At 37.4% G+C, this 13,103-nt stretch overlaps 1 protein-coding gene across 2 annotated transcripts in view; it reads right to left on the bottom strand.

Moving 5' to 3' along the window:
- tmem132e (transmembrane protein 132E) overlaps positions 1-13,103 on the bottom strand; it is a 300,639-nt gene that overhangs the window by 59,978 nt on the left and 227,558 nt on the right. The window contains exons 1-2 of one of the 2 annotated variants that reach the window (XM_057355347.1): positions 10,889-11,218; positions 8,913-9,840 (exon numbers count right to left, since the gene is read on the bottom strand). In XM_057355347.1, the coding sequence (XP_057211330.1) occupies positions 8,913-9,840; positions 10,889-10,958 (998 nt within the window). In that variant the 5' untranslated portion in view covers positions 10,959-11,218. Of the gene's footprint in view, positions 1-8,912; positions 9,841-10,888; positions 11,219-13,103 lie in introns of those variants that run through there. The other variant, XM_057355354.1, reaches the window with a different exon arrangement.

Here is a 13,103-nt window from a genome sequence, read left to right as displayed (position 1 = left end):
CATTTCACATTTAATCAAACTTGAAATCTACATCTCAAACATACTAAAATTAAATAAATATAGCGGTCAATTAAAAGCGGTCTAGTCTTAAAATACTTGAAACTGCTGTGTCAGACTGGTGGCATTATATATGAGATCCTCAAAATTGAATCGAAAAGTCAAAAGCAGACACTTTTTAATCTTCTATTGAAGAAATCAAGTTTCTATGTGCGCACAGATTTTAAAGGCAAACGGTCGCTCTTTTTTGCTCCAAATATGTAACTATATAATGAAGGTATTTTAACCAAAAGGTTAAACTATTTCTTCAGTACAAGAGTTTTTCTTTAAATGTCAGACCAAAGCATGCGGTCACATTTTTAATTGGGGCAAGTTGTCACTATGTGGTATAAATGTAGACCACATATTTTGATATTTTGAACACCGTCTTAACATTTTCCTCTTTCATAAGTTGATTGACTTTCAATTTTGCCAAAAAGTATGGCACTATAAAGGGATGCTTCACCCAAAAATGAAAATTCTGTCATCGTTTACTCACCTTCGACTTGTATAAATTCCTTTGTTCTGATGAACACATAGAAAGATATTTGGAAGAATGCTTATAACCAAACAGATCTTGCCCCCCCCCCATTGACTCCCATAGGGAAAATTATTTGATCATTTTTTAGTTCTGTTGAACACAAAAGAAGATATTTTGAAGAATGTAGGACAACAAACAATTCTGGGGCACTTTTGACTACCATTGAATTTTTTCCTACTATGGGAGTCAAAAAAACTGTATAAGCATTCTGTGTTCATCAGAACAAAGACATTTATACAGATTTGGAACAACTCGAAGGTGAGTAAATGATGGCAGAATTTTCATTTTTGGGTGAAGTATCCCTTTAATGGCAGATTTCATTGTGACAACTAGTACCTGACATGTTTAAACAAACCCATTATGGGTAGTTGACAAATATACTGTGAATGTGTCTTTGACATAGCAAAACTGTAGAAAACCAAACTGTTAATAATATATTACTTTATATTATTAATATTTCTATTTAAAATATAACACAGCATACAAGAGATGTATCTTCACTGTCAGTTTTGTTCCTACATTTTTGCTGTCACAGCTACACATATGCAATGTACAATATCTTCTTTTTCTGTGTTAAATAGTGGAAATGCTTTCATGTAGCCAAGACTTTATGGTATGTTTTAATTAAGACAGAACGTTCACTTGAGTAAAAACTGTGTCAGCTAGCCCCAATGCTTCCTATTTGTGGTTTTATTGTGTACAAAATCAGCATCCTGCGTACAATCCAAGGCCTTTACACACAGCACAATGTTAGAATGTATCACCTAAGAGATAAAAAAGTTACTGAGACGCTTTTAACTGACCCGCATCAAGAATGAAAGGAAATGAATCATCGAGATAGTGTACTATTATTGCTCTCATGATTGACAGAGGAGAAAGTAAAACATGCTTGAAGAATGTATATTATGTAGGATTAGGGTTGGCTTGATACCAAAATTTTGGCTTTGGTACGGTACCAGAATCTAATACCGGTAATATCGGCACCACATCGGTACCATAGGTGATCAATAACCAGCCCCAAAATAAATTATTTGAAAAATATAAAAAAGACTGCATGAAACTGCTGTAACTGCTTTAATGCATATTTTATGTAATATTTTTATATAGCACCATTTTATTTTTACACTTTTACACTGTATTACTGAAAAATACTTTGGTTATATAGACTTACCATCATAATCCCACAAATATGAACAATAAAATTTTGAACAACTATTAAATGTTTCACATAGGTCTATTTAACAGTAGCATTTCTGATGAAAACTGAATGATCAATAAGAATAAAACACTGCACAGTCTTAAATAAATATGCAATGACTCTAAATAAAGCTACAAAAGTTTCATTTTCTCTTTAATATATGACACAGTTTATTAGGTTACTGTCACTTTAAGGAAAATTATTTTTTGATGCAGATATACATTTAAAACACAACGGACTGTGCTTATGTGAACCTTTTGTGTTTTGACATAACAGCGTGTGTATTTGAAAGAGAACTTCATGATGATGAGTAGGCTAACTGAGATGTCTGGAACACAGATAACGTTATATATGCGATGTATGCTGTTGAATGGGGATGTACAGATAAATATTTGAGTGAAGTACGGGAAAATGCTGCTGCATCCGAAAGCCAGAGGGCGCTCTCGTGCGGAAACTCCAAATACGCACTGCAGAAGAAGACCATAACACGTTCTAGGAAATGCCTATGGACATGTTTTTATCACTGTTACTCAAGCCTCATCAGGTATTTTTATGATAATAAAGTATATTTATAATGATCATGTTTGACGAGTGTTGCTTTTTCAAATGCACATTATAAGCGACTCAAACTCGCACTGCTTTTAGATCGAGCAGCATTTCCTACTGATCCCAGAGCCGTGCTTCACGGACAAGCTACGCATTAAAAAATATTGAGGATTTAGTGGTATCGCGATAAATTATCGTGCAGTCCTAATGTAGAATATACGTAAAACAATCTAAAGATCTCTCAGCAAAAGTAGAAAGAGCCGAATTGGCGAATTTGTAATAAATCACTCAGTGTCTCAGTTTAAATGGTCGCAAAAGTGCTTGTAGAGCGATTCATCTTGTTCTTCTATGTTGCCGGTTCTGCGTCAGTTTTATGGCATACTGCCGCATAGTGGTGAACTTTGTAACAGCAGTATTTCAAGTACCGAACGAGCAAAATTCTGGTATTGAACCGTTTGAAATGTAACATCTACCGGTAAATTTCCAGAACCGGTTTACCGTGCAACCCGTATGTAGGATCACAGTCACATTTACCATAGGAGTAAATCATTTCTATAATGCTTACCTTGCCAGTCAGTTTAATGGCCAGCTAAACCAGTTTGTATTTAAATGTGATGTGCAGCATCAAACAAAATAAATCATTATTGCGTTTTTTTAAAACTCCTACTCCTACCATCTTCCACTGGTTGGACAAAGACAGCAAAACACCACCCACATCATCACACAAGCATTTTCATTTCTTTCTGCATATTAAATCAATACAGATTGTAATGTATGTACACCTTAATGTTAATGTCAACAAAATTACACAGTTGAGTAAAAACAATTTGATGTTTGTTGTAATTATTTCTTGGTCCTGGTCGCATGTACGGCACCACTGCTTGCAATTACAATTAGTATTTTGATAAATCAAAGAATCGACATATCTCTTTAGCCTAGTTTTGTTATTAAAACTGATGAAGAGAAAGGTTAGAGAAAATGGCACAGAGGGGTCTAACTTATCGTGTTTGTGCACTAACAATAAGTATCACACAAACAAACTAAAGTGCAGTTATATCGAAACAGCAGATGTATCTCCAAAATAAAGCCGTAAGGTCAATTCAAACATTTGCTACTGATATTGGTGACACATGCTGTTAGTGTTGTGAAAGGTGTTTAGCGCATATCTTGGTCAGGCTTAACCAAGCAGAAGAAAATGTCATAAATGTGCCGCAATAAGATTTCGATTGACTTTGACAGAATGGTGTTGCATGACCAATTTGCTGTAATGATATAATTCTTGGCGGCACAGACCTGGCAAGTAAACGGGAGTGTTTTGCCAGTACTGCTGTTGAAAACCAAATTAAGTCGCATCCTCTGGTGACAGCGCTGGTGCTGTTTCATACAAGTTGTATTTGAGCCCTCGTTTCATTTCTCTGTATTAGTATGACAAACGTAAAGATTGGGGGTGTCAATCAATTTTAATGCAATTATTTGCATGATATGCTGGTTTATTAATGAAATAAATCACAGTTAATGACGCGTATCAATTAGATGCTTAGAGAAACGTAAATGAAGACCTGTAGCAAATGAAGACAAATCGTAGAACATTCACATGGTAAAAAAATACACATTGTCGCTTAATTCATTGTAGCAGGTACAGGGGTCACAAATTGTCATTCATAACAGTAATGTGTTCATTTTTAGCGTATTATAATTCATTGTAACAGATGAACGTGTTGAATTTAAAGCCTAATATGCACACATCACAAAATCAATCTACATTTTTTATGCGGTATAAATCAAAAGACCTTGGTATGGTATTAAAGGATGGTTAAGTACACATGTCCATGACCTTGTGTAAGTTGGGTGGGGACAGGACACTCAGCGTTTACTCAAGTATGCAAAACGAGAGGATGAGATGACTGCGTTTGACTGAGATCTCTCCATTTTACTGCTTCAATTTATCTTCTGAAGGATAAGAGGCACGGGGGAGAACAAGAGACCTTTCTCTTTTGGGTATAATAAATGTCAAGCCACATTTCAAACAGTCGATTAGCAGTTCCTAAATGTTACAGCCACCTTTTTAAAAGTGCAATACTTTTGCTTCCTTTCCAATCATCTAAAAATATGTTTAGCCAAAAAAAAGATATTTTTCATCTTTATTTGCCTTTGGTCTATGTAGTTTATGTGTATTTACAGGGTCAGGGCACCTGTAATGTAGGTATGATTTTATATCGAATTTCTTGCTTTTCAAAGATATATTGTATCTAGGCTTCCACTGGGTAACAGATATTTACCAATAACTACTAACATTTTATTGAAAGAATTGCCCTTTATAAGAAATGCTGCTTTTTATATAATAAAATATATAATAAAATCTGACAGTTACCCAGAATTGCTATATATAAGATAGTGACCTCTTGAACAGCTTCAATGCTACATAAGTTTGTGTGTTGTAGGCACTACAAGAGCATGCAAAAAAAAACAATAATACAGGTGGTAAGTTGAATGAAATTTCTGACAAAAGTAAAGAAAACTTATGTTCTGAGGGCATGTGGCAGTCAGCAGCAGGCAATGTCAATGGAGTTTGGAATGGGACATCGTGGGCACATGGTATTGCTGATGCGAGCGAGCGTGACGTGGTCAGATGTGGTTGACAAGCAGAGCAGAGCAGCGTTGAGGTGACACTCCAATGAGTCACCCAATCAGACGCAGCCGCCGTGCTGACACATCCTATAAGGAGCATGGGGTGAATAGGGCTCACTGCACACAATGTGCTATAGGACACGGGTCGGCGCCACGCGACCTTCAGGCGCTGCATTACGGTGGCTCGGGAGGATAGAACCTCCCCCGGGGTAATTGGAATATATGTGATTTCATAACCTTCGCCCTCTGCTACAAAACATAACTCATAGAAAGCTCTGGATTTGCAGTATTCTGTCTTCTGAATAATATGCTTATGTACCTTAAAAGTAATGTGCAAATAGTTTATAGAATGTTTTTAATAAAGTTAAATTTACTTTTTTAGTTAACCAATTTAAACTTTTTTTAAGTTACAGTAACTCACCACTAGTCAAAATAGAACAAATCAATTATAAATAAAAACATAATCTAGAAATAACCTTTAACTCCAAGTATAAATAATAGTAAATATTCACTACTAACCATATTCTGACAACAATTTTACTCTGACAAACTAAATAAAAATAATATTTTGAACATAGTAAAAAGAATATTCTTTTTTAAACAGTGTTGTTGTTCGACACAAGAGTTCTCTTGAAACTTGAAGACAGTTTATTTAGACTTATGTTTACCTCCCAGGCAGAGGAATGACTGAATGGTGCCACTGATATTTTCATCACAACAGCTGTTTTCTGAAAGCTGATTGTTACCATTTTAAAGTTGACAATTTTATTTAAAAGATGTTGAAATACTAATAAGATGCTTGCAACAAACGTGTCTCGTCTCAACAGCTCTATAGAAACTCACAGGCAGATCAAAACTTTGCAATTTTAACATTTAGGTTACAACATGCTGTCCTGTTTTATAATCATAAATATATAATTGCAGGTCTATAATGACCAATGTTTGGCTAACACAACAAAACATGTTTTAAGATTAATCCATATAACTTGACCTCTAGAAATAACTGATGGAAATAATGGAATGCTTTAAAAAAGGAGAATAAAACGAGCAGCGCTTGATGGTGGGAAGGAATGTGAAGTGGGGGAAACTTCAGCTGAGCTTAATTCATATTTAAAGACTTTCTTTATTACATCTTTAATAGCCTTTTTTGTTGGTATCTCTCAACATTTGGCTCGCAGCACAGTTTAATTCACCTCCTGTTGAGTTGACTGACTCAGGGGTCTCAACTTCACACGTTCTTTCTCATCTCCTTTCTTCTCGCCTATACTTTTATTGCTCTTCAGCCTTGCCTTGGAGAATTAATGCCACCATATTGGGCCGAAAAAAATCTTCAATACGAGTGCATAATAGTATGAGGTTTGAGAGATTTACTGTTTGGAGTTTAATATCATAGATAGGTAAACCCAAAAACGACCACAAATGAACTTTCATTGGTATTAGATTGGCAAAAATATTACATCTGATGTCATGGAGGAGAAATGAGGTTCTGCGCAATATTAATCAGGTTGATGGTCTCTTTTCCAGAAATGCTCCGATATGAAGAGAACTTCTGAACTACAGCTAATTCTCTACATATGCCATTAAAAGGGATTGATGTTAGAAAGCAATGTGCTTGGGGGTAACGTCACATACCGACATCTGCTCTTTTGGTCATTTGAGCAGGTTTGTCTTAAAAGGCTGTACGACATATGATATCCCTATAACAAAGAAAAATAACACATGAGATTTCTTTAATATCTCAAGTTTTTCTTCTTGAAATCAATGAGATTAGACGGAGAGCAAATGGAGACTGTAGCTTAAAGGGATACTCCACCCATATACATTGTATACATTTCTTTGTTCTGATGAAGAGAAATAAAGATATTTGGAAAAATGTTAGCAACTGACATTTCTGCGACATCATTGACTACCATAGTAAGAAAAATTTAAATGGTAGTCAAAGGTGCCCTAGAACAGTTAGCTTTCCTAAATTCTTGAAAATATCAAACTTTGTGTTCAACAGAACAAAAAGGTTACGATAATTCTTCCGACTATGGTAGTCAATGATGCCCCAGAAATGTCAGCTGCTAACATTTTTCCAAATTTCTTTATATTTAACAGAACAAAAGACGTGTATCAGGCTTGGACAAACTTGAGGGTGAGTAAATGATGACAGAATTTTCATTTTTGGGTGAACAATCGCTTTAAGTCTCCTGGATCTCATATTTGTCCAGAGAACAGACCCAGATCGCACAAACTGAGCTCAGATTTCAATTTGAAATCAAACATTTATCATTAAATTGGCCCAAAACTGAGAGTAAATTGATTATTTAATGATACACAACTGAGAACTCCATCAAATTTTGAGACTTATGATACAGCAACCTCTGAACATTAAAGTTTTCCTCTGGGTTGATACGTCAACAAACTGACAATTTTTTTTAAAGTCATATTATTTCTTAAATAAATATATTAAATCCTAAAGACAATAAAACCAGAATTAATCACTTTTTACTGTACTTACTGTAAATGTATTTATTATTGTAATTTAGCAGTGTAAAGGCAATATAGAAATAATATATTGATAATATTGATATGTTTGCATATAGAAGATCACGATATGGATATGTTGATAAATGAAATAATATATCATACACTTTAAAAGAATCAATAAAAATAGTGCATAATATATTGTATTAATATAAAGGATTTTTGTACAACTGTATTTCCCATTTTACACTAGTGCTGCACGATAATTTATCGCGATACCACTAAATCCTATTAAAATCAAGCTGGCTGCGATATGCAATGTGTCGATATTTTTTTAATGCGTAGCTTGTCCGTGAAGCACGGCTCTGGGATCAGTAGGAAATGCTGCTCGATCTAAAAGCAGTGCGAGTTTGAGTCGCTTATAATGTGCATTTGAAAAAGCAACACCCGTCAAACATGATCATTATAAATATACTTTATTATCATAAAAATACCTGATGAGGCTTGAGTAACAGTGATAAAAAGATGTCCATAGGCATTTCCTAGATTCTAGAAGGTGTTATGGTCTTCTTCTGCAGTGCATATTTTGGAGTTTCCGCACGAGAGCGCCCTCTGGCTTTCGGATGCAGCAGCATTTTCCCGTACTTCCGACAGCTCTATTTTACACTGCTTTACCTTTTACCTTACAGTTAACGGAAATGTCTGTAAAATTAACAGATAATGTACTGACAGAAAATTACCAATACATTTTTCATTTTGTATGGAATACAATTCCATTTTGTAAAACTAATAGCAGAATAATAATGATAAACACGTACATACGTGGTAGCCGCTATAGCGACTGTCAATCACCACTGCAAACTGCTCCACACACATACACAAAGACAAAACATCAGATAACACATAATGAGGTATCTCTGCTAGGTTACACCACCGTCCAGCCTGCTCCCGTTTGGGTTAATGAGTTATCGAAGCCTAATTAATTCATGGCGAAGTCTGAGAGTTTCCATTACAATTAGACTGACTCTGTTTATAAAGTACTTCTTCGATATGCCTCAAAGAGCAGCTAATATCCTACCTCCCCTCCTATTTCTCTCATCTGGGGAGAAAAAGCTCATTTTCCTCCGCCTTTAAGGATTTAAATAATAATTTTACTACAAACGAACCCGAAGTCCCTTGTTCTGAAATAAAATGAAAACACATAGGCCAAATGAGAAAAGGCATGCCTCATATCCCCTTGGCTCTAATTCGTGGAGAACTGGGTCAAGCTCATCAGAAATTTAATTTGAACAGATGTCAATTATTATCCATTGTGTTTTTACTTCAAGAAGAGGAATCCATCCCGAAGTCTCCTAAACTCTGCCATGTCACAAGCGATTTATCAACACATCCATATCGCGATCTTCTATATGCAAACATATTTTGCAATGAATTTGAGTCTAAGTCACACAGTGTCTGAACACCTCAAGCTCAAAAAAATAAAGAAGCACTTACTTGAGTGTAAACTGCTCCACGGTTGAATTTGGGACCAAGAACAGGAAGATGTTAAGGGTCTCTCCAGGCTTCAACGGACTCTCCGGCAACCTCAGAAAGAGGTTCTTGTCAAGCTGTTTGTCCACCACCAGTTGTTCCTGGCTTGGCTGATATAAACTGATGCTCCCAATACGGAGAAGCGGTTGTTGGGACGAGCCCTCCCCTCTTGACGCCCCACCTCGACGAGGGTAACTCTCCCCACACTCATCGTTGCTGTCTGGATCATGAAGGGTATAGTACAGCTCCACTTGAAGGGTTTCTCCGCTCAACTCAAGCCCATCTGTCCCTGAGGACTTGCGGCGACCCAAAGGTGCTACGTTAACATTAAACCACGTCGAAGGGAGCTCCAGTTGGGCCAAACACTGCGCCAGATTCCCCTGAAGTCTGCAGGATGTCTTGATCTCCCGAACATCTCTGAAAGCATGCAACCTCACACATGGAAGCTTGTCCTGAATCTTAAAGTCATCCCAATCTCGCCCTGCGATGTAGAACAGTACCTGAACCAAAGGGTTGCTCGCAAAAACCCTAGATTGTACAATGAAGGCCCGGACTTTCCAATTGACCGTCAGCCTTCCGGGAATTTCCAATGGACTTGATGGCTGCAGTAAGTCCTTGGACACCGCCTGGTCTTGGGTGAAGGGACCAAGGGAGATGTTAATAGCAGGTAGCTCCTTGGTCTGAAATACCACAAAGCTCTCTGACCGCTGAAGAGGGTGACCGCGTGGGCCTCCGTATGTTGGAATTCGGTTCTCCTGTAAAAAGAAGGCCAGCTGCGTGTTGGAGAGCTTGAAGTTGGCAGGGAGGTAAATTTCTGGTGGGCTGGAGGTGGCACTGGGGACAGGGATGCTGAATAGGGCATCAGAACTGGTAGGGGAAACTTTACCAGCAACTGCAAAGATGGAAATAACAAAGAAATCAGTTCAACATGCTTACGGTTAAAGATATGACAAAACACCTGGATAAAAAACAATAGATTTTATGGGTTTCTCGTCTTCTTAAAAAAGAATAGCTTTAGGCGGGGAAGTCCCACAAGTCATTTTACAGCAAAGTGGTCTGGATAAAAAACAACTACGAGTAATAAAGTGCGCGCTTGATCAAAGCAAATTTGTTACATAAAAAGAACTCAAGAGGCTTTGTTGTATCTGCTGGTGGCAGAGAAAAATGTGCAATGCTCTTTCAAATGACTGCTTGTTCTTGGTTTCAGGAAGCTCCGTTGGCTTCGACAATATATGTTGATTAATGGCATGCAAGAGGTTTCCAAATGAACAGTCCCGAGTGACACTGAATCATCTCATTTCAAATTATGGACATATTGCAAACCCATCAGTTCAACAAGAGGACAGCGGTGGGCCACATTAACACACATTCTCACCGTTCGGCTGATTGGAGTGAGGTGGGATGTTGAGTAGCGAACAGAGATTTGTCCGATAACATATCGTACACAGAAGGCATCATTGATCTCTATCTCTTGGGGTCCTAAGATTAACTACCCGAGACTACATGCTCAATCGATTGCTCAGAAACTTCAATACGCCGATTATAATCCGCCTGCACTGAGAGACATAGAGATACTTTGACAGTCAATGCAAACGTGACTTGTTGCTCAAATGGCTTAGGTCTTGGTTTTAAATCCCCCAAAAAGATGTTTGAATGCACTGTACGTATCTCTGGTTAAAAGCATCTACCCCATGTAGAAATGGAAATGCAGAGCAACATAAAAATACTAGTACAAGTCTTTGAAAGCAATAAATGAAAAGCTCATCTGGTACAGTTATAAAAAGAGACAATCTTATGTTACTCGAGGACACAAACAAATTGCGCAGTACACAAAAATTATTTGCACTTTCTCATGTCATTTCCCTGCAAGCAATACATTTATATGCACTTCATTCCACAATGCAATCAGCACTCGCAAAACAGAGAAAAATAAAGCATACTTATCATAATGACAATGCACAGTGAACTGAAAATCCATGGCAAATCCCCTCGAACAAGCAAATGTCCCATATTCCACCAACGGTGTGCATTTAAGATCAGTATTTGATTTTACGGGACACACAAAGCCAGGTTTAGTTCACGCTTTGAAACCCGAGTCTCAAACTTTCAGCAGTATCTTCTCAGCGGTAATCCAGAACCTGCTCTGGTATCTAAGAGAGACTGCTCTCTCAAACCTGTTGGGAAACTCCAAAGGCTCCTCCTGCCCTACAGCATGATCGGAGCGAGTCCATCTATTCTCAACAGTTCCTGTTTGAACGTGACTCCTCCTGGAAGATCCCGTTCCCTCCTTCCAGCCTGAGACAAAGCCCGGACGCCGCCCCGTCTCGCCACACCTCACCCCAAACTGTAATAAACTCTTCAGCTCTCATTCACAGGCATTGCAAAAGCACTCCTCCCAGGACACCAGCGTGGCAGACTACAAACTACCCTATTACATTCATCTTCTCCCATTGGACGTGTTGAGGCAGACTCTGAATGTGGATGTATGAGGGAGAGAGTGTGTTTGAGAGGGGGGTGGGTTTGGGGGAGGGATGCATAACTTGAGCTCCTACAGGCACCGAGTGGGGGATTAGTGGGAAGATCATTGACGAATTAGCTCTCGTCCTCCCTCATCCGACGGCCCCTCCGAGATAAATCGGAATGAAATTGGGGGGATGGTGGTGGGTTACATGTTAATCGTGAGGAGAGTTTTCTGCAGGCAGGAGACTGAGAAAAATTTGAGATGTGCAGGGCGATTCTCTGTGCACAGAATGTTTTACCACAACGGCTATTTACATTGGTATACATCAGTGCTCTTTGAATACAGGATTGCTTAATTCATCAAAAATGAATCCACTGGACACCCTGATGAAGGCTTGTTAACCGTAACGCGTAGGTGCACGTGTGTTAATAAAGACTTTTTAATTTTGATAATGCTTTCGAGTGCCTTGGAGTGATGTGTTTTTAGTAAATGAAGGTAGTTGATATAGAAGTGTCCTGGTAGATGATGTATGCACACACATGTGAACACTAACTTCGAAACTCAAAGTATCGTAAGAAGTAGTAATACAAACAATAACTTAATACCACAAATCATAACTTTAAAATAAAATAAAATCTAGATTTTGAAGGTTTGTACAGTATGCAAGTAACAGGGTTGCTAATTTAGCCTACAGTTATCTGTCATTCACTGTCATATTCTGTCGATTACCTTTTTATTTTATTTTATAAAAAGTTTTAAATTATAAAAAATAAATAAAATAAAAATGTGAGAAAATAAGAGTTAAAATCCAGATTTTGAAGGTTTGTATGCAAGTAACAGGGTTGAAAATGTATCCTTTACTTATCTGCCATTCACTGTCATTTTCTGTTGACTAGCATTTTATTTGATAAAAAATTACATTTAAATGATAACAAATTACATAAAATAAAATGGTGAGTTTAAATCCAAATTTTGACCATTTGTATGCAAGGAACAGGGTTTAAAATTTAGCCTTTAGTTATCTGTCATTCAATGACATTTTCTGTCGACTAGCTTTTATCATTTTATTTTTTCTTATTAAAAAATCTTAAATTTAAAAAAATACATAAAAATAAAAAAGCTAGTCCACAGTGAATTATAGCTAAATTTGCAACCCTGTTACTTGCATAAAAACTGTCAAAATTTGGATTAAAAAAACAAACACACACGCCCTCCACGCCACTTTTCCAAAATCCAAACAGTATTTTCTTTTTGTCTGTCTCAACCACAATACTGTGCCTTACATAGCCACGCTGTGTGCAAATATTCTCTCCACATGAAAATTTCTGCAGACAGGCAGCAGAATATCATTTACAACATTTCTAATAAATACGTTCCCCAGTTTGAACGCATCTGACCGAGCGGCACTTTCTTTACCACAAAGGGAGTCTCTGAGATAATGGTATTAACTTTTCTTTCAAGGCAGGCCGCCTCCGCTCCATTACATCTCTGACGTTTATCATTGTACTCCTACGATGTACAGGCTCTGATTATAAAAGGCCTGAGATTGCGTTTCACTCACACTCGGAGTTCTGAACACCTTTGGCGTGGCTGTGGCCTAAACGGAAACGGATATGAATACCTCTTAAACCGGATGAGATAATGCCTATGAAAGCCAATCCATTATGAACACATTAAATGGCAGAGTGCTCCTC

This window comes from Triplophysa rosa, linkage group LG2, assembly GCF_024868665.1.
Source record: "Triplophysa rosa linkage group LG2, Trosa_1v2, whole genome shotgun sequence".
Lineage (NCBI taxonomy): Eukaryota > Metazoa > Chordata > Actinopteri > Cypriniformes > Nemacheilidae > Triplophysa > Triplophysa rosa.
The sequence above is the reverse complement of the archived record's forward strand: the minus strand, read 5'-3'. Positions and strand labels throughout refer to the sequence as shown.